Source organism: Rhinolophus ferrumequinum, chromosome 24 (assembly GCF_004115265.2).
Source record: "Rhinolophus ferrumequinum isolate MPI-CBG mRhiFer1 chromosome 24, mRhiFer1_v1.p, whole genome shotgun sequence".
Taxonomy (NCBI): Eukaryota; Metazoa; Chordata; class Mammalia; order Chiroptera; family Rhinolophidae; genus Rhinolophus; species Rhinolophus ferrumequinum.
The window spans coordinates 3,958,066-3,981,130 of NC_046307.1; the positions used below are offsets into that span (position 1 = coordinate 3,958,066).

Sequence of the window (23,065 nt, forward strand, 5' to 3'; positions counted from 1 at the left end):
CTGGCTAGGGATGGCCACCCCGGCTCCCTGGAGCCCAGGCCCCGGGCAGCCAGCTGGAGCACTGTGTCCTGCTTTGAGTTTCTGCAGTTTGCAGTCCACAAAACTCCCAATACCTTTCCCCTCCTTTTAAGACCATGGAGGGACATTTTCTATGGAAACCCAATTCATGCTTCTCCTCACAGAGACAGGATGTGACAGTGACTTCCTCCTTTTGTTCTATCTATCTTGATTTTTATAGCAAAGGGCAGAGCAAGCAGCATATGTCTTAAGTGGAAGGTAGGTGGGTAATTCTGTCACACATGAGCTGGCCCCCTCAACTGGGACCAAGACTCTTTACAACAATCATCTGCTTTGCAGTGGAGTTGGGATTGCCAGGGCTCATTGCCATTTCGGACCCTTTGCTGCAACCTGCCAGGTACGTAGCTCATTCTTAGCGCCTGTCTGGACCGCCACCTGTAAGAACAGAAAGCAGAAAACGATGGCTTTTGGAGACAGGGCGCAGATGTTTAGCCCCATTTTATCAGCTGAGCCTGGCTGCAGGGTCGGGTGCAGGGTGGCCATGGGGAGACGCCCTTTTGTGCAGTTCCACCTGAGGAGGCAGGATTCTGACGAATCCCATTTCACTGAGGGTCATGTCGCTTCTTAGAGCAGTTCATCTCCCGTAGAGACCAGCAGTAGAAACCCTCTTGTGGGCCTATTGAGATCAAACCAAAGCAAGCCAGTGAGCATCAGTTGACAGCCTGTGGAGAGCCAAGCATTGAGCGGGTGCTGGAAGGGGAGAGGGTGCAAGAGTGCAAACACCCTACGCCTGGGGCTTTCAACTAGGACATGGGGAATGGAGTAAGGATGCTGCACGCTCCAAGCTCAAGAAAGTAGCAAAAGTAAAAAGACAACCTTTACAGAGATACTCAACAGCTTTAAAGAAAAATCAAGAGGCCGTTCTGTGTTGTTTAGTGATTGGAGGTGCAGGACCACACTAAACACTTACAATGTAGCTAGTGCCATTTTACTAAACTTAAATTTAAATAGCCATGTGTGCCTAGTGGCGACAGTATTGGACAGCACAATTCTAGACATTTTAGGCTTTCGTATTCAGTGTCATATCACATACCATATGTATTGTACCAATGTAAAACTCGCATTGCTGTATGAGTTTTATATCAATATATTTTTCAGAAGTTTCTGCCAAAAAATAAACAGAAAACAAGAAAATAAAAGAAAACTGGAATGTGGCTGGAGTGGGGCCAGGGAGAAAAGGAGAAGGAAAGAGAAAAGGGGGGAATGGGCTTCCCCTGGGTTGAGGGTGGCGGTATTTCTTTGGCTCCAGTGTGCATGACACTTGCTCCTCCCTATGTCTTCAGGATGGGACGTCCCAGAGGCTCTCCAGGGAGCAGGGAGAATGTACCCACCAGCAAAGCTTAGCTTTAGCCCCAGACCCTCTTTCTGGCCATCCTTCCTCTCACTGGCTGCTCCATCTTCTTCAAATATCTACCCAGCGCATCCAGAACCTCATCTTTCCCCAGCAAAACCTCTTCACTCGAACAAGAATCTAAAATGCATTTATGCTGTGGTGCAAATAGGTGAGAGCAGAGAGTGTCCCCCTTCCCAGGGCCCTTGCCCCCCAGTGAGGAACAGTGCCTTTAAAGTGCAGAACGAAGTCAGAAAAGGCAGCTTCAGGCAGCAGGTAGGACGGAGGTGTCTTTTGGGGCACGATGGGGTGTTCAGCCCCTCCGAAGTCCCTTCAGGAAATCACCAGACTAGACTGTCTCCCTCTGATTAAGGGCTTTCAAGGCATGTCCTTGTGTTTGGGGAGCAAAGCGACCACAGGGTATGTCCCTCCTGTCCAAGAAGATGCTCCTGAGAAGCTCTGAGGGATACTCCGGTTTTGAGTTATTTTATCAGCTGTGGGGTTTTAGATTTTTATTCATTTGTTGTCGGTTGGTTCGGTGGTTGGCTGGTTGGCTGGTTGGCTGGTTGGTTGATTGCTCGGTCGGTCTTGGGGCTCACACCTGGGGACTCAAGCTGCTTCTTCAGTGCATGTGAGTTGCTCTCAGGGCAAGCACTAAGGCCTGTGGCCAAGGGGTCCCTAACAGGGGCCATGGTCTGGGAAAAAGGGGACTGAGAGTGCACCCAGCCTGACTCCTGGCACAGCTGATAGGAATTTGTATTCGGAGAAGCCCAGAGCTTGGGGTGAGCCCCTACTCTACCACCTCCTAACTGTGTGTGAGCAGGTCACCTAGCCTCCCTGTGCCTCAGTTTCCTTGTCTGTGATTTAGACCTATGGCAATAATAATACTAATACTTCTGGTATAGGAAAATGCTGGGCAGATACTAAGCTCTCAGTCTCTGCTCACTTTTATTACTGTGGGCACATGCGTGCACGCTTACGTGCGTGTGTGCCACCTCCTGCCCTTGGAGCCTCAGTGATGGAAATCACATGGGTGTATCACAACAGACAACTGCGGTCTTGCAGTAATTCCAGAGTCTGGAACACACTGACTGCCACACCCCGCAGGTGGCAGCCTCCCCTGCCCAGGGACATTGGAGCAACTGCTCCTCCTGTGAAGTGTCCCCACCCCAGCTGTGGGCCTAATGTCCCATGGCTGCCACGGGGACAAGCCAAGTTACCACCTACACAAGTCCTGACCAGTTCCTCAGAACCCGGCCAATCCAAATGGATCCATAAGCCGTCTCAGAGCCCCTCTTGTTTGGAAGGCATTCGCTGGTGCTGATAGAGCCTCATGGCTTCGTCCTTCTGGGGGTCGATGTGAGAGTCCAGAAGAAAAGACTGAAGCCCAAAAGAGAAGAGAAGGGAACAGGGAGAGGGAGAGAAAACACAGAGCCGGTGTGTAGCCCCTGCTCTGGGTTCTTCACTACTGGTTTCCAGGCCTGACACACACATGTTCCTGCCATCAGCCAAAAGGATGTGAGGCTGGACGGTCTGGCCAGAGCCTGGACCCCGGCCCAAGGCAGCTGTTGTTCTGGTTATTGTGGGAATAGCTATTCCAACAGCTGCTGGCCATGAAAACAGCCAGGTCCCCTCCAGAAGGGACTCCGACCTCCTCACCCCACAGAGGCTCCTACTGAAGCCCAAATGAAGCTGCTCCGACTAGCCCCCCACCCCTGCCTTCCCACGTGTATGTGAGCTTCAGGAGGGCAGGCCCTCACACATCTCACAGGTCATCAACCCTTTCCATTGTACTCTCACCTGCCCAGGTCCTTCCAGCTCAGGGGTGACCTGGGACTCTGCCCACCACTAAGTCACTCGCACACATGCTGTGACCAATTTCCTGCTGCATGGCCAGCAGTTGGCAATTCTCTTATCTAAACCCTGTCACTCCTGTGCTTACGGCACAGCTGGGGCTCTGTGGCTTAGGACCCCAGGGGCATGTGCCATGTTTTGGGGTCTGTGGGAAAAGGAAAACCAAACAGTGGAGTGTGGTGTGGTGGCAGAAGGGGAGAGAAGGGAGGATGAGGATGCTGAGAGTAGAAATTGTAAGGGGGCCCCCGCTCCTCCCGGTGCTGTGATGGAGTGAAAAGACAGGGATAAGAGCTCTGGAAGAAGGTGGAGAGCAGAGAGCAAGTATTTGGGAGGTGGAGGCAGAGGGAGGAGGTGCTGACATTTATTTAGAGCACCCAGCCACTCACGGGAGGCTTAATGACCTCTGAATTGGCTCTGGTTTCTTCCATCATGGAAGCAAAGAAATTGAGGTTCAGCCAGTTACAAAATCTACCTAAATTCCCACAAGTAACAGAGGACACCTGTGGACAGGATAGTATATTCTAAGATGCACTCGCTGCTCATACTCATGGCTATCAGACTGTGAGACATTCTGCAGGCCCCATGGGGGTGTCAGGAGCCAGAGGATGGCGCTCCCCTGGGCTGGGACTGGGTGTCCTGGACCACAGACTCGGGAGGAGGGTGGAGTGGAATTAGATAAACCATCGCTTCACTGTGGCCTCAAAGATGCTGTAGACTCAGGAACAGTCCCCAGCTGATCTCCTGGAGGCCATACTTGGGTTCTAGGACAGGAGGAAGCTGTCCCAGGTGCGGTTGAAGTTGGCAGGCAGCTTCCAGGCATGCGTCCCACTCTGAAAGGTCAGAACTCTGTGTTTATTCCTTTGTTTTATGGGCCTGATGTTCCAGGCCAAAGGGAAGTGGGAGCAAGGCCAGGCAGGGAGAATGAAAACGCATAGGAGAGTTTTTATAGATTTCCCTTTGTTTAGAGAAAGTCACCAAATCCTAGCTGAGCCCCAACACACTGTGTGACTCTATTTCTGTGGCTCTACAACAATGAAATCTCAGAAGGCGCTTCCTCTGGGACCCTTCAGCCCTGTCCACATGTGACTCTGCGAGTCCGAGCAAGGCTAGCGATGCTATTAGCAGTGCTGCCTGGTAAAATTAGAAGCAGCTCTCACATCTGGCTACGATTTAAAAGAAGCCAGTCACTGGGGCTGCTAAGAACCAGACAAAAGATCATTGAGGCACTAACAGAACTCTGGCCTGATGGACCGGGGTCCAGCTCTCTCACCTCACTCCAGCATCTCTTTCCCTCTTTAGGTGGCCCCACTGCTGAGATGGTAGATTGCCCAGTCTTCCTGGACTCCTTCCAGCTCCTACCTCAGCCCAGCAGTCTCTTCTTCCTTCTCTTCCTCTGCTTCCCGCCTGGGGAGCCAAACTCAGGTAGCGTATCCGACCTGCAGTCCAGCCAGCTAGCACGTGACCACATCAGCTCCCGCCCACCCCTCCTCCAGGTGCTCCCAGGGCTGAGATCTTGCCAGGTGCTAGTATTTAAGAACATTTCCATCCCAGTGGTTAAAGAGCCACCGGCCGCCAGCAGCACCCAACCCCACAGTGCTGCTCCACCATCATTCCAGCCCCCCAGTATCCCTTACACACTCCCCACCACCCCTCAGCTCATAGGCAGGGACAGAGGAGGACAGGGCCAAGAAACTCTTATTGGTCTGTGCTTGTGCTGAACCACTTGGAGAGTATTTTTAAATCCACCTGTCTGGCTGTGTGGTCAGGCTGCAAGAGAAATATACCCAAAGAGTTGGGAGCACAGGTAAGAGAGCAATTTGTTTTTTCTAGAAAGCCAAGAACCATAGATAGGAGGAATTGTTTGAGCAGAGGCTTGCAAGATACATATCCTCCAGGAAGATGACAGATAGAGGGTAAACTGAGGCAGGGTACACTCAGGGAGAGGGTCAGGCATCAGGTGTGGGGGAGAAAAGCTGTCAGAAGGGTGTGGGGACTTCACTCAGTGGCCACAGAGCTCTCTAATACAGTGAACAAAGGAAAGCGTCGCCTTGGTGTGCTCCATTGTCGACGTGAAGGACGGGAGGACGGATTCATGAATGGAATATTTGGTGATGGGTTTTATTTGAGCTTTAGCTGAAGTTGAACTTAGCTTTTAGCTGACCTTTGAAGGAAGGAAAAGAGGTGCACAGAACCAAAGGGAAGAATCACGACATGGCAGTGGTAGGGGACAGCACGGGCAGAACAACTGCAGCAGGAATACAACTGTCATGGAAACTGCAGAAAACAGACTAGCTTGGCGGGAGTAGAGCGGCCAGAGGGAGGCACCATTGAAGAGGATCATCAAACGAAAGGTCCTGGTGAACAGAATCTCCAAGGAAGGATTTGGTCTTATTAAAAAAAGAGCAAAAAGACACCCAGCAAGGAGCCCCATAGATAATTTTAATACTCTGTGTTGCTACAGAAGCTGTACATGTACACTATAAAAAACTAGAAAATAAGACAAAGTAAAAATCAGAAAATATCTATTTTCATCATGCAGAAGTTAGCAATTCACTTTTCCATGACATTTATTTGTTCAAGAAACCTGACAGTGTCTCCCCGTCCTAGTTTGAATGGTTGACTGTAGATTTCTGAGCTGCAAAGGGAGGTAGGTGGTAAAGACCTATATTTGAGCCGGGCTGATGTGGCCATCGTTCTGGCTTCTCGTCCTAGAGGAGGTCAAGGTGGTTGGCCCTGGGGATTCCATCCTGGCGATCGTCGGGGAAGAGGTGGACTTCCCGTGCCACCTGTCGCCATACCTGGACGCCGAGCACATGGAGATCCGCTGGTTCCGCAGCCAGGCCTCTGAGGTGGTGCACCTGTACCAGGGGCGACAGGAGCTCCAAGGGCGGCAGATGGCGCAGTTCCGGAACAGGACCAAACTCGTCAAGGACGAGATCGCCTATGGAAGCGTGATCGTACAGCTCCACCGCGTGGTCCCGGCCGATGAGGGCCCTTACGGGTGCCTCTTCCTCTCTAGCAACTTCTCTGGAGAAGCTGTCTGGGAGCTGGAGGTAGCAGGTGGGTGACCTGGCCGAGCACCAGCAGGGGAGACTGAGGAAAGGGTCCATTGGGGTAGAGATGCTGTGCTCAAGAACAGGTAGGAATGCACAGAGAAATGGAGACCAGCTTACTTGGGGAAAAAAAATCACAGAGAAAGTTCCATTAGAAAACGAATAAAAGAACTGTTTACAAAAAAAGACACACACAAAGGGCACTTTAACATATGGAAGGATGGTCACTTAGACTCATAATGAACGAAAGGCAAATTAAAGCTACAGGGGCATGCAGTTTTTTACCTCTCAGATTGGCAAAACTTTGACCACACACTCTTGTTGGAGCGGTGGGAAGCAGGTCCTCTGCTCTGTACCATGTTGACAGAGATCTAAGTCGCAATGCTCCAGTGCCTGTGAATTTGGCAATAGTTAAGAAGACTGTCTGTGCATCTACTTTTTGAGCAGCAATCTCAAATCTAAGAGTTTACCCTGACGATACACCTTCCACAGCTAATTATGAAAAACACACATGTATAAGTATAATATTTGTAGCATTATTTGTAATTGCAAATCAGCAGAAATGATCTAAAGCTCAGATGCTGAGTATGCTCCATCACAGGATGCAGCGGTCCATACTATGCAGCTGAAAACAGGTGGAGCAGCTCTGTGAACTGGTGTGGAGTGATTTCCAGGATGCTGTTAAGAGCAAAAGAGCAAGATGCATAAGTGGTTCTCTACTATGGAAACTTTTTTAATAGGATTTTTTAAATTAAAGTTGATTGGGGTGACAATTGTTAGTAAAGTTACATCGATTTCAGTTATACAATTCTGTATTACATCATCTATAAATCCCATTGTGTGTTCACCACCCAGAGTCAGCTCTCCTTCCATCACCACATATTTCAGCCCCTTTACCCTCATCTACCACCCCTCTTCCCCCTTACCTCTGGTTTTTGGTTTATATACCACATGTCAGTGAAATCCTATGGTTCTCTACTTTTTCTGTCTGACTTATTTCACTTAGCATTATAATCTCAAGATCCATCCATGTTGTCACAAATGGTCCTATTTCATCTTTTCTTACGCTGAATAGTATTCCATTGTGTATATATACAACAACTTCTTTATCCATTCATCTATGGAAGGACATTTTCGTTGTTTCCATGTGTTGGCCACCGTAAATAAAGCTGCAATGAACATTGGAGAACACTTGTCTTTATGGATAAGTATTTTCAGACTTTTTGGATAGATACTCAGGAGAGGGATTGCTGGGTTATATGGTAATTCTATTCGTAATTTTTTAAGGAACCTCCACACTGCCTTCCATAGCGGCTGCACCAATCTGCATTCCCAATCTGCAACTTGTCTTGTTGATGACAGCCATTCTAACTGGGGTGAGGTGATATCTCATTATGGTTTTCATTTGCATTTCTCTGATGATTAGTGATGTTGAGCATTTTTTCATGTCTATTGGCCATTTGTATGTCCTCTTTGGAGAAATGTCTCTTCAGGTCCTCTGCCCATTTTTCAATTGATTTCTTTGTTTGTTAGTTGTTGAGTTGCATGAGTTCCCTGTATATTTTAGATATTAGCCCCTTATCCGAGGCACTGTTTGCAAAAATCTTCTGCCATTCAGTTGGTTGCCTCTTTATTTTGTTGATGGTTTCTTCTGCTGTGCTTTTAAGTTTGATGTAGTCCCATTCGTATATTTTAGCTTTTACTTCCCTTGCCTTTGGAGTCAAATTCGTAAAATGCTCTTTGAACCCAAGGTCCATAAGTTTAGTACCTATGTTTTCTTCTATGCAGTTTATTGTGTCAGGTCTCATGCTTAAGTCTTTGATCCATTTTGAATTAATTTTGGTACATGGTGACAGATAGCAGTCCAGTTTCATTCTTTTGCACGTGGCTTTCCAATTCTGCCAGCACCATTTATTGAAGAGGCTGTCTTTCCTCCATTGTGTGTTTTTTGCTTCTTTGTCAAAAATTATCTGTCCATATTTATGTGGTTTTATTTCTGGGTTCTCAATTCTATTCCATTGGTCTATGTATCTGTTTTTCTGCCAATACTATGCTGTTTTGATTATTGTAGCCCTGTAGTAGAAGCTAGGGTCAGGGAGTGTGATACCTCCAGTGTTGTTAGCTATTTGGGATCTTTTGAAGTTCTAACACATCTGATGATTTTTTGTTCTATCTCTTTAAAAAATGCCATTGGGATTTTGATGGGGATTGCATTAAATACGTATATTGCTTTGTGTAATATGGCCATTTGAACTATGTTGATTCTTCCAATCCATGAGCACGGAATGTCGTTCCATTTCTTTGTGTCTTCTTCAATTTCTTTTAAAAATGTCTTATAGTTTTTAGCATATATGTCTTTCACATCCTTGGTTAAGTTTATTCCTAGGGTTTTATTCTTTTGTTGCAATTGCAAAAGGAAATGACTTTTTTTAACTTTTTTTTCTGGGTTACTACATAGGAATGCAGTGGACTTTTGTACATTGATTTTGTAGCTGGCAACTTTACTGTATTCTTTGATTGTTTCTAATAGCTTTTTGGTGTAGTCTTCAGGGTTTTCTATGTATAGCATCATGTCATCTGCAAAGAGTGACTATTTAACTTCTTTGTTCCCAATTTGGATGCCTTTTATTTCTTTGTCTTGCCTGATTGTTCTGGCGAGGACTTCTAATGTTGCCGAAAAGCAGAGGTGATAAGGGACAGCCCTGTCGTGTTCCTGAACATAGAGCAAAGGGCTTCTATTTTTCACCATTAATTATGATATTAGCTCAGTGTTTGTCATATATGGCCTTTATTATGTTAAGGTATTTTCCTTCTATACCTGTTTGATTAAGTGTTTTAATCATAAATGGGTATGTATCTTGTCAAATGCTTTTTCCGCATCAACTGATATAATCATAAGATTTTTGTCTTTTATTTTGTTTATGTGATGTATCACATTGATGGATTTGTGTATGTTGAACCATCCTTGTGCCCCTAGGATGAACCCCACTTGGTCGTGATGAATAATCTCTTTAATTCATTGTTGCATTCGATTTGCTAAAATTTTGTTTAGGATTTTTGCATCTGTATTCATCAGAGATATTGGTCGGTAGTTTTCTTCTGTTGTGTAGTCCTTACAAGGTTTTGGTATCAGGGTAATGTTGGCCTCATAAAATGCATTAGGAAGTATTGTCTCTTCTTCAAATGGAAGAGTTTGAGTAGGACAGGTATTAGATCCTCTTTGAAGGTTTGTTAGAATTCACTGATGAAGCCATCTGGTCCCAGACTTTTGCTTTTGGGAAGGTTTTGGATGACTGATTCAATTTCGTTACTAGTGATCGGTCTATTTAGATTTTCCAGTTCTTCATGATTCAGCCTAGGAAGGCTATATGTTTCTAAGAACTTGTCTATTTCTTCTCGGTTATTGAATTTGGTGGCATATAGTCCTTCATAGTATTCTTGGATGATCCTTTGTATTTCTGTGGCATCCATAATAACTTCCCTTTTTATTTTCTGAAAATATTAGTGTCTTCTCTCTTTTTGTCTTAGTGAGTCTAGCCGAGGGTTTTTTCAATTTTCTTAATCTCTTCAAAGAACCAGCTCTTTGTCACATTAATTTTTTCTATTGTCTTTTTGTTCTCTATTTCATTTAGTTCTGCTCTGATTTTCATTATTTCCTTTCTTCTGCTGACCTTGGGTTTCATTTGTTCTTCTTTTTCTAGTTCTTTAAGGTGTAACATGAGGTTATTTATTTGGGACTTTTCTTGTTTCTTGAAATAGGCCTGTAATGATATAAATTTTCCTCTTAAAACTGCTTTTGCTGCATCCCCAAAATTTTGGTAGGATGTATTTTCATTGTCATTTGTTTCTATGTATCTTTTGATCTCTCCTCTAATTTCTTCTTTGACCCAGTCGTTCTTTAAAAGTATGTTGTTTAATCTCCACGTATTTGTGGTGTTTTCTGCTTTGTTTTTGCAGTTGATATCCAATTTCAAAGCCTTGTGATCAGAGAATATGCTTGGTATGATTTCAATCTTTTTACATTTGCTGAGGCTGATTTTATGTCCCAATATATGGTCTATCCTTGAGAGTGTTCCATGTACACGAGAAAAGAATGTATAGTCTGATGTTTTAGGATGAAGTGCTCTATATATGTCAATTATGTCCATTTCACCTAATGTGTCATTTGGGGCTGCTATTTCTTTCTTTATTTTCTGTTTGGATGATTTATCCATAGTGGTCAATAATGTATTTAGGTCCCGTAGTATAATTGTGTTTTGGTCAATTTCTCCCTTTGGTTCTGTTAATAGTTACTTGGTATTTTTCGATGCTCCCTGATTGGGGGCATAAATATTGATGACTGTTATGTCTTCTTGTTGTATAGTCCCTTTATCATTATTAAATGTCCATCTTTGACTCCTATTACCTTTTTTATCCTGAAGTCTGTTTCATCTGATATCAGTATGGCTACACCTGATTTTCTCTGGATACCATTTGCTTGGAGTGTCAGTTTCCACACTTTCACTTTGAGTCTATGTTTGTCCTCGTAGCTGAGATGTGTCTCTTGGAGGCAGCATATGGTTGAGTTTAGTTTTTTGATCCAGTCTGCTACTCTGTGCTTTTTTTTTATTGGTGAGTTCAGTCCATTTACATTTAGGGTGATTATTGATATGTGAGGATTTCCTGTCATTCTGTCTTTAGTTTTCTGGTAAGACTGTGTCTCCATTGTTTCTTTGCCTTTTGTTGTTGTGTATTATTTCTGTGTGGTGGTATTCTATGATTTTTCCCTCTATTTCTTCTTTTATTATAGTATATATTTAAGTGCTGGAATTTTTTTTTTTGAGTGGTTACCATTAAGTTTATGTAATGAAAGTTTGATATTTAGAGTATTTCATTTTCTTCAGCATGCTTACTTTCTCCATTCCCATATTCTGGTTCAAGCCTTTACTCTCCCCACTTTTTGGTTGCCACAGATTATTTCTATTGATGCTGGTCAAATAGCCTTTTTCAGTATTTCTTGTAGTGTAGGTAGTGTGTTACAAAATTCCCTCAGCTTCTGTATGTCTGGAAAGGTCTTTATTCCTCCTTCATATCTAAAGGATATCTTTTCTGGATACATTATTCTTGGTTCATAATTTCTCTCTTTCAATAGTGTGAATATTTGATTCCACTCCCTCCTGGCTTGCAAAGTATCTGCTGAAAAATGTGATGATAGTAATGGGCATTCCGTTGTAAGTTACCGTCTTTTTTTCCCTGGCTGCCTTGAGGATTCTTTCTTTGTCATTGATTTTTGACAGCTTCAATACAATGTGCCTTGGAGTAGGTCCATTGGGGTTGAGGTAATTAGGTGTTCTATTTGCTTCTTGGATTCGAGGATCCAGTTCTTTCCACAAGTTTGGGAAGTTCTCATCAACAATTTGTTTGAATATATTCTCTGTTCCCTTCTCTCTTTCTTCTACTTTTGGTATGCCCATTATTCTTCTATTGCTCTTTCTCATGGAGTCAGAAAGTTCTTGTAGAGTTCTTTCATTTCTTTTAAGTCTCCAGTCACTTTCTTCTTCCATCCGTGTCATTTCCAGATTTCTATCTTCAATGTCACTGATTCTTTCCTCCATCCGGTCAACTTTACTATCTTAGCTGGCTATTTCATTCTTCATTTCTTCTATGGAGTTCTTAATCTCCAGAAATTCTATTTGGTTCTTTTTTAAAATTTCAATCTCTTTGGTAAAATGTTCATTTTGCTCTTTGATTGTGTTTCTGAGTTCATTAAACTGCCTGTCTGTGTTTTCTTGCATCTCGTTGAGTTTTTTAAGAACTGCAATCTTGAATTCTTTGTCATTGAAGTCACATATTTCCATACCTTTAAGTTCATTTACTGGAGACTTTTCATTTTCTTCCGAGCTGTCTTGTTGTCTTGGGTATTCATGGCAATTAACGATTTATTATTTCTCTTCCTAAACATCAACAGGAGTGAGTTCTGCAACACGTTGATAGAAAGAGGTTTTTGTTTTGTTTTCCAGTAGGTGTTGGTAGAAGGTTTTATTTTCTCTCCGACTGCAGCCTTTTATTCTCTCTCACACTGTGGTGTTGTTTTCTCTACACTATTCTGGCTTTTCACACAATGGGGGGGTTCCCTGGAAGGTGGGCTTCTCCTCTGTGAACAGTTGGCCTTGGTTATACGGCACCACTTCTGCTGGGGGATGTGGAGAGCTTCTGAAGTTCCAAAGCTCTTCCTGCACTACATTCAGAGCCCATATGTTTCAGCAGTTCTGTTTACTCTTGAAGGGATCTGCCCAGATAGGTGGGGACAGGGGCTGGGTGGGTTGTGAGAGGTGGCCCACAACAATGGCGGGGACCACCACCACAGCCAGTCCTGCTTCCACGGCTCCCTCCCCTTTGCTGTAACTAATTGGGCTGTGAGTCCATGTCCGTGGACCACAGTTCTCAGAACTACAAATATTCTGTTCTTTTGATCTGACATCGCTACTGTTCAACTTCTAGCACTGGGCAGGTGGGGGCAGGGTGAGCTCTGGGAGGGTAAGGAGGGGGTGGTTAGTCTCAGTGCCTAAGGCTTCTGTTCTCTGCTCAGCTGTGAGGGCTTAAACCACCATCTTCAGCCTTCTTCCCTCAGTCTTTGCTCCGAGGTCTCTGCCATGAGCGTTGGGTTCAGCCATGTTATAGCCTGTCCCCTCAGCCCTGTGAGCCCTAGCAGTCCAAGTTCTTCCTTCTCCTGCAGCTGTGGTAGTTCTGGGATGCAGCGAGCTCAGAGCACTGAGCTAAGTCTGCGTCCTGCACCCTTGTGTCCCTGTCTCCGCACTTCTCCCTTCCCTCTTCCCCCACTCGTGCAATTTGCCCACCTTTAGTTGATTTCAGTAGTGCGCCTCTTAGTCTTGCCTGTCTCTGCACAGGGAGTCCTTTGTGGAATTATAATTGTTCAATTTGTTGTAAATTCCAGGGGTGAGTTCAAAAGGCTCACCTCATGCCGCCATTTTATCACAGATCCTCTATGTAAACTTTTGTATAAGAAAGAAGGAGGTATACTGTACAAAAGTAACACGGGAAGGGTCAACTAGAAACTCATGAAATTACTTACTCAAAGGAGGGGGTGAAGGGATGGAGAGGATGAAGTTCTGGGGCTTTCCTGACATACATGTTTTTACAGTGTTGGCATTTCAACCATATTAATGTTTTGCATATTCAAAATATAACGCTTGCTCCACAAGTGTGGGGTGATAAAGGGGTGCATATATCACAGCCACTTGTGCTCTGATGGGATTCAAAACAGACAGAAGACAATCTATTGAAATTTGGGGAGAGACTATTCTTTACCCAAGGGCATTGTCCCTTGCATCACATGACTAAATGCCAGTAGCCCTTCCTGGTTGAATGGTCCCCACTCCATATTTCCAAATGTTCCTCAGGGGTAGTACTGTCCCACGTGCCACCACTGAATCGGACTCTCATTTAGAGTCCACAGGTGAAAGGCTAGGAGCCCACATGTGGTTTAAGAGCAGTCACAGTCCACAATACCTAATGGGGACTATAAATGATGAATGGTGGCTTGAACTTCACCCACAGCTTCTGAGAAGGAGCCTAATTTTTCTGACTCCTCCTGCCACTTCCAGGGATGGGCTCAGACCCTCACATCTCGCTTGAGGGCTTCAAGGAAGGAGGCATTCAGCTGAGGTGTACCTCCAGCGGCTGGTACCCCAAACCCCATGCACAATGGAGAGACCATCAGGGGCAGTGCCTGCCTCCGGTGTTCGAAGCCATCGTCCAGGATTCCCAGGGCCTGTTCAGTCTTGAAACATCTGTGGTCGTCCAAGGGGGTGCCCACCGCAATGTGTCCTGCTCCATCCAGAACCCCCTCCTCATCCAGAAGAAAGAATTTGTGATCCAAATAGCAGGTTAGTGGGTACCGGCTCACCCTCATTTTTCTAGTCATCACATCCTCCATGTCCATTGTCCCAAAGGCCACCTATAGGACATAATGGTATGGGGGCCTGGCTGTGTATTGGGTAAGATGATGTTGACATCTGAAAAGTCAGCATTTTGGATATCAGAAAATTTCTACTATGTTTCTCCAAAAATAAGACTGGTTCTTATATAAATTTTTGCTCCAAAATACTCATCAGGCCTTATGTTCAGGGGATATCATCCTGAAAAATCATGCTGGGGCTTATTTTCCGTTTAGGTCTTATTTTCGGGGAAACATGGTAAGAATACAACTGGCAACCCACACAGTAAGCGGGGAAGGCCCCAGAAAGCCAACATTACAAAACCATGAGCTCAACCCCAGAAACTACTCACTGAAGGTCATCATGAGAGCCCAAGTGTTCCTAAGGTCATCCCTGAAACAATATTTACTGAGTACCCAGAATGGGCCCCAAACCACTGCCCTCAGATTCACATTCCAGTGGGGGAAACGGATGAACGAAAGGTGAATTACATTGTACGAGTACATTAGAAGGTGTTAGGTGCTATAGAGAATAAGGAAGCAAGGAAGAGTGCTCAGGCACCTTAGCAGGGTGGGGTGTGAATGTGGATTTAAAGGGGGTGGATTAGGGAAGTCAGTTAGGCAATTTAGCTTTCAAAAGGTTTCACAGACATCTCAAAATGATAAAGAAAAGAGTTACACATTTTCTAAGGGAAATGTACTAAGAAGGGAACAGGGGAAGTCTCTTTGCCTTTTTGCACCAGCAAAATTCCCACTTTTTTCCTCTTTAGATTTGTGTTTATCCTTTCCATAGTGCGTGAGTCACATGGATATCTGTTAAGTGGGCACTCAGGTAGTGGGAACAGCACATACAAAGGTCCTGAGATGGGACCCTGTGTGGCTATTGGAGGAGCAGAAGGAGGTGGATGAGGCTGGAACAGGGATAAGGCCAAGGGTAGCAGGTCAGGGCGGCATCAGATGCTGAGCCCTTGCTCTTAACCCCTAGGTCAGTGCTTAGCAAACCATCTGTGGTGCAGGACCTATCCATCGTGGCCCAATATTTTTATACAAGACAATAAAAATGCACTGCTAGAAAACTGGGGGAGGGGGAGAACATTTTGCTAAGTGAAATAAGCCAGACACAACAGGACAAATATTGTATGGTTTCACTTATATGAGGTACCAGAGTGGTCAATTTATGGACACAGAAATTAGAATAGAGGTTCCCATGGGCTGGGGGAGCGGGAACAGGGAGTTCGAGTTTAATGGGGACAGATTTCATTGTGGGGAGATGAAACAGTGCTGGTGGTGATGTTGCACAACGACTGCAGGCACTTGATGCCACCGAACGGTAAGCTTAAAAGGGTTAAGATGGTCAATTTTATGTTGTGTATTTACCATAATAAAAAGTATGTATTTTTAAAAGACTACTGAGATTAAAAAAACATCATTTTTTAAAATAATTATCGCCGACAAAATTATCCAGTTGACACAGTTTCTAAAGGGCTACTCTCCATTTTTGCCCCTATATGTCTACTCTCTGGCCACTGTACGCTCCGTAAGGAATGTGGGAAGGAAAGAGGGGACTGTCAGTCAGCCCTCACGCGCTTTTCTATCAACTTTTTCCAAAGGTGTATTGAGAAGTACAAGCCAAGTGTTTGCAAGAAGCGGGGAGACGGACTGTGAATTGGATAGTGCGGGTGGAGAGCAATAATTCACTGGGGTTGACCTTGGATTCTCGTGTCCTTCAGGTGCGGGGCAAAAGTGAGAAGTAGGCGGAGCTCAGGGACTGGTCACAGGAGTTCTAAGCTGAGGGCGTCGGTGGGGCCCATCAGCTCTCCTCCTTTCGCATCCTTCGCAGCACTTTCCCTTTCTGCTGAGCAAGTCCAAGTCCGCCGCTGTGCCTCGGTTTCCCACATTCGCCTGAGCGCCGCGCAGCCGCAGTCACGCCCATTTTACAGTGACTGTGGAGGGGCCCAGGAGGCTTAATGCGCCAGCCGGTCACTCGGGATGGTTTTCCAGCACATGGCGTCCAGAAGAGTCTGTAACTTAGTGTTTAATGGAGCCTAAATCGAGACAACACCCCGTGGGTATTTTCCAGACATATTTTTACCCGGACCCTCCCCGTGGAAGAGAGCTTTCCTCGGGACTCTGGTGGGACTGCCGCTCCTCCTGGCACTCCTCACCGCGGTGGCGCTGAGCTTCTTTCACAAGCGACAGCGGACCCAAGGTACCCGCAGGCGGGGCCGCACTCCGACGCGGGCTCCGCCCCCAAGAAGGTGGTGGGGGCGGGGCTGGGAGCTGGCGCGGGACCCGCAGGGAGCACACACGCAGCCCCGCTCTCCGCCCTTCTTGCTTTCAGAAAAGCTGAAGGAGCAGGCGGAGAAGGACAAAGGTAAGCGAGGGGAGTGGCGCGCTCTGCGCCCCCATCTCCTCCTAGCAGAAGCGGGGCGCTGGGGTCAGCAGGAGAGTGGGTCAGACCCCGGGGCCTTGGGAGCTCTGCAGAGAGAGATGCCGCTGAGGATTGCGCTTCTGCCCCCGGATCTCGGAGCCGGTTCCCTTGCCCAGCCATCCCTGTCTGGTCCCCAGAACGCAGGGGGAACCAATCTGTGCACTTTAGGGAAGTGAGGCCTCAGTGTTCATCCATCGAGATTACCCTCTTTTCTTCGTTTCTCCTCCAGGGAAACTCACAGAAGAGCTGGGTAAGTTCTGGGGGCGACGCCCACAGTGCTGGCTGTGGGCTAGTGGGGTTACCAGGGGGGTACGGTGCGAGGAGGGCTTCAGTGACTTTACCCTCCCTTTGGAGAGCCATGCATGGCAACTACCTAATTCTAAATCCATCCCTCTGTGCCTCCCACCTCTCCACTCCCACCAGCACTCTGAGTGAAGTTGCCAAGGAGGTCTGACCTCAGACCCTCTGGACAGACCCTGCCAACCCCTTCCCTGCCAATTATGAGATTTTGTTACAATTCCACTATTAAATGTTTACTCCCACTGGTTCACCTTCCTACTATAGCTTTCTCTTTTTAATTCAAATACCACTGGACAGTGTGGCACCTATAAGTTGCACCTAAGTGAACATAGCATAAATATAGTGTAGTTACAATTAGTGTTCAGTGTAGCCTTCCCCAGGAGCATTTACTTTTAAAAGAAGGCACAGACATAGGGAAGAGAAATCAAAGAAATGCATTTCTAGTGGCAAATCATCAATCTTGGCATCTGGCCAGGGGAAGTAATTGAGTGTGAGGACCTCCCAGTCCTTTAAATAATGCCCACAGTAAGTGACCCTGAGGCTCAGGAGGCTGTGCTCAGAGCCTGGGCTTCTGCAGGACCTCCGCCCCCCGGAAAGCTGGTGATTTCCGGGCAGATGAGCAGTAGCCCCTTCAAACCAGACCTGAGCCCTGAGAAGAGGCTCCGCAGTGCCAAGACACTGCACGCTCCCCAACACTCACACATTGGACGGGATTGGGATGAGCGGTGGTTTAAGACTAAGGAACATCTTCCCAGTGGCCTGACGGCCTTAGGAAGGTGGTTCCACTGAGCTGAAAGCTGATGTTTTCTCCCTGTGTTCTGCTACAGGGAAGCTGCAGACAGAGCTTGGTAAGTGACCCCTCTTGGAACTATTTCTTCTTGTCCCCCTTTTAGCATCTGGTTACCCATGTATGTTCTTCTCACCTCCCAGCCAGGTATGATGCCCAGGCTGGACCCCGGCTGGCTGTGTGGGTGGCAGAGAAAACGACCAGGGGACAGGGGTGGGTGTAAATGCGACATGTGATCAGGGAGGCAGCAGGAGCCTGGTGTTCTAATTCTGTTTCTCCTTGACCGCTTCAGACTGGAGAAGGGCTGAAGGCCAAGCTGGTGAGTGAAGCCTGTTTCCCCCACATGGTCCACTTTACATCTCAGCATCCCAGTCACTGCCCCTGACTAACCAACCACACTTCATTTTGGTTCATTTCACAGCTTCACTCGGCATGAATTAATCTGTGTCACTGGTAGAGGCTGTATTTGACTTTTGCTTTTGTATTGTCCTGAGCTATAAGCGTACAACCATTGGTGCCAAATGCTGGCTGCACATAAGAATCCCCTAGGCTCCTGGTGCCCACACTCAATGACTCTGACTTGTAGGTCTGGGGTGGGCATGATACCCTCCCTATATGTAAACATTTCTCCCTGTAATCCCTCCATTCCCCCCATAAAGCAACCAGTCTAACATCTGTCTTTATATAGTGTATATGTTTTTGCAAAATGTGAATTTTTGTTTTGTGCACATGCATTTTAGTTTATGTAAGTGATTCCTACCGTCTTGTGCTATTCCTGTTTTTTCTCACTCCTCACTGTGTTTTAACATCCATCCCACCTGCATGTGTATCTGGTCTGTTTCTCATTCCTGCTGCGGAGCACTCCATCTTAGAGCGCCACCCTCCTGGAGAGACAGCCAGCCTGCCTCTAAGTCCACACCACCACAAACCACAACACAAACACCTTCTGGCCGTGTGTGGAGATTTCTCTGGGATGTATACCCAGGAGGGGAATTGCTGGTTCATGGGGGTATGTCACTAAGTGAGTTAGAGGGATCCCCGAAGGCAGTGCCAGCATCCTGCCCTTGGCAGGGCATGGACGCTCCACGTGCCCACATCCCATGTGCACCAGCCTTCTAAGTGTGTCAGTCTGTGGGGATGACTGATCCTCGTTGTGCTTTCAAGTCTGCACTTTGAACATTGAGGAGTTTGGGGATCTCTTATATGCTAGTTGGCTTTGGGGGCTTCCTTTTCTGAACATTGCCTGTTCATGTCCTTTGCCTATTTTTCATGTGGGGCTATTATCTTGCTCTTATTGAATCACAGGAGTTCTTTATATATATCAGATATTAATCCCTCATTAGTATTAAATATTATGAATACCTTTTTCTGTTCTGTCGTCTGCTATTCGCTTTGTCCATGATGCCTCTTATTGAAAAGAAGTCATTAATTTTGATAAAAATCTATTTCATTACATTTTTACCTTATAGCCTGTGTTTTTCAAGTTTTCTTGAAGTAGGCTTTCCTCACACTTAGGTCTCAAAGACTGTCTTACACTTTCTTCTATTCACTTTATTTGTGTAGGACTTTAGTTCATCTGAAATTCGCCACTGTATGTGGTGTTAAGAGAGAATCTAGTGAATTTTTTTTCCATATAGAGTTGACTTTCCCAATGCCATCTATTACACCATCTGTGATTCCCACTGATGTGGGTGTCACCTTTAGTGCATATTCAGTTCCCACATCTACATGGGTCTGTCTGGTGGCCACCTATTATGTCACTGTTTCTAAAAATTGTGGCTTCTATAGTACCTAAGTACAAGTTCTCCATTTCCACATCCTTTTTAAAGTTAATGGAACTTTTTAAAATATAAATTTTGGGATAAATTTATGAAGTTCCTTTTAAAAATCCAAAAAGATTTGCATAGGATTGCTTCGAATTTATAGCTAAATTTAGAAAGAATCAACATCTTTATGGAACTGAGGTATTCTATGCAAGAATTATATGTTTTTAAAATTCTACTCGTTATTATCATGCAAAACTAGGGTTCAAAAGCCTTGTTGCAAATTTATGGAGCTCTCTTGTACTGCTTTTGGTATGCTGTGACTTACTAACTAATCTCTGTTATAAACAGAACAAGATGAAATGAAGCAGAAATCCACTCAGAATGGCTCACGTTAAGAATGAAGGGAGGACAGGGTGTCCAGAGGAAGTGTTAGGACAGGCGCCAGCCTCAGCTGGGCCTCCTGGGTCCAAGCTGCCAGTCAGAGATTGAGGCTTTCTCTCCACCCTTCAGGGCACCCACGCTGCTTGTACTGGTTCTCTCGGTCCACATGCTCTGTTCTCCTGCAGTTCCCAGCACAACCTCAGCCTGCATGCAGCTTTGGTGTAACCCAGCACTGACACCAGCCCCCTACCAAATCCCAGATCCCTGGGAATCTGCCGTGGTGGACCCAGATCAGTCTGGTCCCAAACCAGCTGTCACGGTTGGAACAGGGTCATTCCATTTGACCATGTCCTTCGCACATCTTGAGCCTCCCTCAAGGTTCCAGAGTTACTGACTCAGCTCTCTGAGCCTCTTTTTCTTCTGTTTGGTTTCAGAGTGGAGAGCAGCCCAACGGTATGCAGGTAACTGGAGCCAAGAAACTCAGCCTTGTGTTGACTGGATGTTAAACAGAGGGAGGTGGAGAGATCTGTGATTAGAGGAAGGGTCAGTCCAGAAGCCAAGTATGAATCTGCACACACAGACACACAAGCCCACTTGCAGGCATATGACATGACAGACAGGTCTGCATATGCACACATGCACACATACATGCTTGAGTGCACACATGTGATTGACTCGCACATACACACATCTGTGTGCACACACACATGCACCCACAAGCACATAGCTTTCTGGGTTTTACTAGGTCTTTCCATCTGGCAGGAAGACTCTTTGCAGAAGTGAATACACAGTTTGTACAGAACCTCTTAGATAGTCTGACAGGAGGGACCCTCTGGGTTTCCATCCATCAAATGTGTGTTTTGGGGGCTAGAGTGATGGAGTACTAGGCACTGGACTAGATGATCTCAGCGGTCCCCTTCAGATTTAAAATCCTAAAACTGCTGTAAACCCGAAGCCCAGAGCTCTCGTGATGCTCTCTAGGTCAGACCTGTGGTGAGACCAGCGGGTACTACCACCAGCCCAGGGCTCGTTCCCCTTTGCTGGGGCTTGAGAGCAGTGAGCCGGCCTCCAGCCCCAGGAGCCTACCTGTTTGCTGTCTGCTCTCCATGGCACCTGGTATAGCAGGAACCTTCCAGTTCAGAAAGGAAATAAGATTCCTCTAATCACATTCAAATGCTGGGGAATGATTTGCAAGCCACTTGAGTCCAGGGGTGTTACGGGGTGAGGCTGGGGTGAATATTCCACGGATTGCTCCACCTGAGGAACTAGAGGTTTTCCTATGGGGGAGGGTACAGGCAGGGCCCAAAACCATCCTCGCGGGCACTAACCCAGTGCTTCTGTGCAGTGGACGTGACTCTGGATCCGGCCTCTGCGCACCCCAGCCTGGAGGTCTCCCAGGATGGCAAGAGGGTGTCCTCCCGAGGGGTGGCGGCGGTTCCGGTGTCCCCCGGCGACCCGCAGCGGTTCACGGAGCAGACATGCGTGCTGAGCCACGAGCACTTCCAGGCCGGCCGACACTACTGGGAGGTGGACGTGGGCCGGCGCAGCCGCTGGTTCCTGGGCGCCTGCCTGGCGGCGGTGGCGCGCGCGGGGCCTGTGCGCTTGAGCCCGGCCGCCGGCTACTGGGTGATGGGGCTGTGGAACGGCTGCGAGTATTTCGTGCTGCAGCCGGAGCGCGTGGCGCTCACCCTGCGCGTGCCGCCCCGGCGCGTGGGCGTTTTCCTGGACTACGAGGCCGGAAAGCTGGCCTTCTTCAACGTGTCCGACGGCTCCCACATCTTCTCCTTCACCGATACTTTCTCGGGGCCGCTCTGTGCGTACTTCAGGCCCCGAGCCCCCGATGGCAGCGAACACTCGGATCCGCTCACCATCTGCCCGTTGCGGATTAGAGGGACATGTATCTCTGAAGAGAATGACGGTGACACCTGGGTACAGCCCTATGAGTCCTCGGACCCCGCCCTGGGCCTGTGGTGAGGCGCTCTCCTGGCCACAGGGCTGGGTCCGGGAAGCTTCCTCTAGGGTGGAGGAAGCACCCCCAAAATGTCTGCAGAGGACAGACTCAGCACAACAGAAAGGGGACAGAGAGAGGGACTTGGTCTGTGTAGATGTGTATGTGTACATGTATGGACATGATTTTCTTTAAGAAAAAGAGGCAATTCCATAGCTCTTCTGTGTGTATGATAGAATTTAGCAAATGAGTAAAAACACATTGATGTCCCCGTGAGCCTGGGTGTTCACTGTGGACCAGGAAACTGGAATGGGGAAAAGAAGGGAGAATCATGATTGGATTAAAGGTATCAGCTGATTTGCATGTTTATACATATACACACACGTATATAATATGTTTTCTAGTTCTAAAAAGATCTAGAAACAATGTCACCTTATAAGCAATGAGTTCACCTAGGGCTCATATCCCAGTTTTAAATGCCAATTCCCGCTAACATGAACTTGGGAAACTGGCTGATTCCAGAGCTGGGGCAGAAAAAGCACAAGGTGAGTCTGGACCATCTTACGCCATAAAGTACAAATGTGCTCAAAAACTGATGGGGACACAGCAGAAGGACATAGGAGCTAGGTTGACAAGGCTGTACCTACCTACTGTGGGACAATTTGAACATTAAAATGAATACTGACATTACAAAAATATACAGAACACAAAAAGTATAGAAAGGGGAAAGGAGAGAGTGAAAGACTGACTCTGTGAACTCATGGGTTTTACTATGTGTAGCTAGATGGAAGATGGAACACACACGTGATGGATGGGTGGGTGGATGCATGGATGCATATGTGCACATACATGTAGTTCCTAGCTCTGTCTGCTTTGACAATAACACCCCCAGTACCACTGAGCACAGCTAGCACCCTGCATTGTTTTTCATACTATTTTCCACTAAATTGAACCAAGCTTCCTTGGAGAAATGATCAACTCTGGGGCTGGGGCAGGGAAAACAAGACAGGTGTGATATTGTGATATATAGACATAGATATAGATATAGATAGATAGCTAGATAGAGATATATAGATATATATACATATACACACTCAGGGTGCCAACAAAATGCATACACATGACTTGTATTCATCTCGTTATCCGTATATAGTAGTACAATTTCAATACAGTTTTTTTCCTTTCTTACAGTGTGTATACA

At 46.5% G+C, this 23,065-nt stretch overlaps 1 protein-coding gene across 3 annotated transcripts; it reads left to right on the forward strand.

The window, feature by feature from the left end:
- The first annotated feature begins 270 nt into the window (after positions 1 to 270).
- Positions 271 to 22,914, forward strand: BTNL9 (butyrophilin like 9). Of its 3 annotated transcripts, XM_033096827.1 has the most exons (11): positions 271 to 415; positions 4,562 to 4,684; positions 5,975 to 6,322; positions 13,920 to 14,201; positions 16,332 to 16,460; positions 16,593 to 16,625; positions 16,912 to 16,932; positions 17,810 to 17,830; positions 18,062 to 18,088; positions 20,351 to 20,377; positions 21,262 to 22,914. In XM_033096827.1, exons 2-11 carry the CDS (start codon positions 4,579 to 4,581, stop codon positions 21,888 to 21,890), a joined length of 1,623 nt encoding a protein of 540 aa, XP_032952718.1. In that variant the 5' UTR covers positions 271 to 415; positions 4,562 to 4,578; the 3' UTR covers positions 21,891 to 22,914. The 3 variants fall into 3 exon arrangements, with proteins under 3 accessions (XP_032952718.1, XP_032952720.1, XP_032952721.1); XM_033096829.1 differs by lacking the exon at positions 4,562 to 4,684; XM_033096830.1 differs by lacking the exon at positions 271 to 415 and having other exon boundaries at positions 4,560 to 4,684; positions 5,977 to 6,322.
- The last annotated feature ends 151 nt before the right edge of the window (positions 22,915 to 23,065 follow it).

Bases quoted from the DNA above. Each gene is read 5' to 3' on its own strand.
- BTNL9 (XM_033096827.1), top strand. From the start codon at position 4,579: ATGGTAGATTGCCCAGTCTTCCTGGACTCCTTCCAGCTCCTACCTCAG. The intron at 16,933-17,809 runs GTAAGTTCTGGG...GTTCTGCTACAG, and splicing joins GAAACTCACAGAAGAGCTGG to GGAAGCTGCAGACAGAGCTT. The intron at 17,831-18,061 runs GTAAGTGACCCC...TGACCGCTTCAG, and splicing joins GAAGCTGCAGACAGAGCTTG to ACTGGAGAAGGGCTGAAGGC.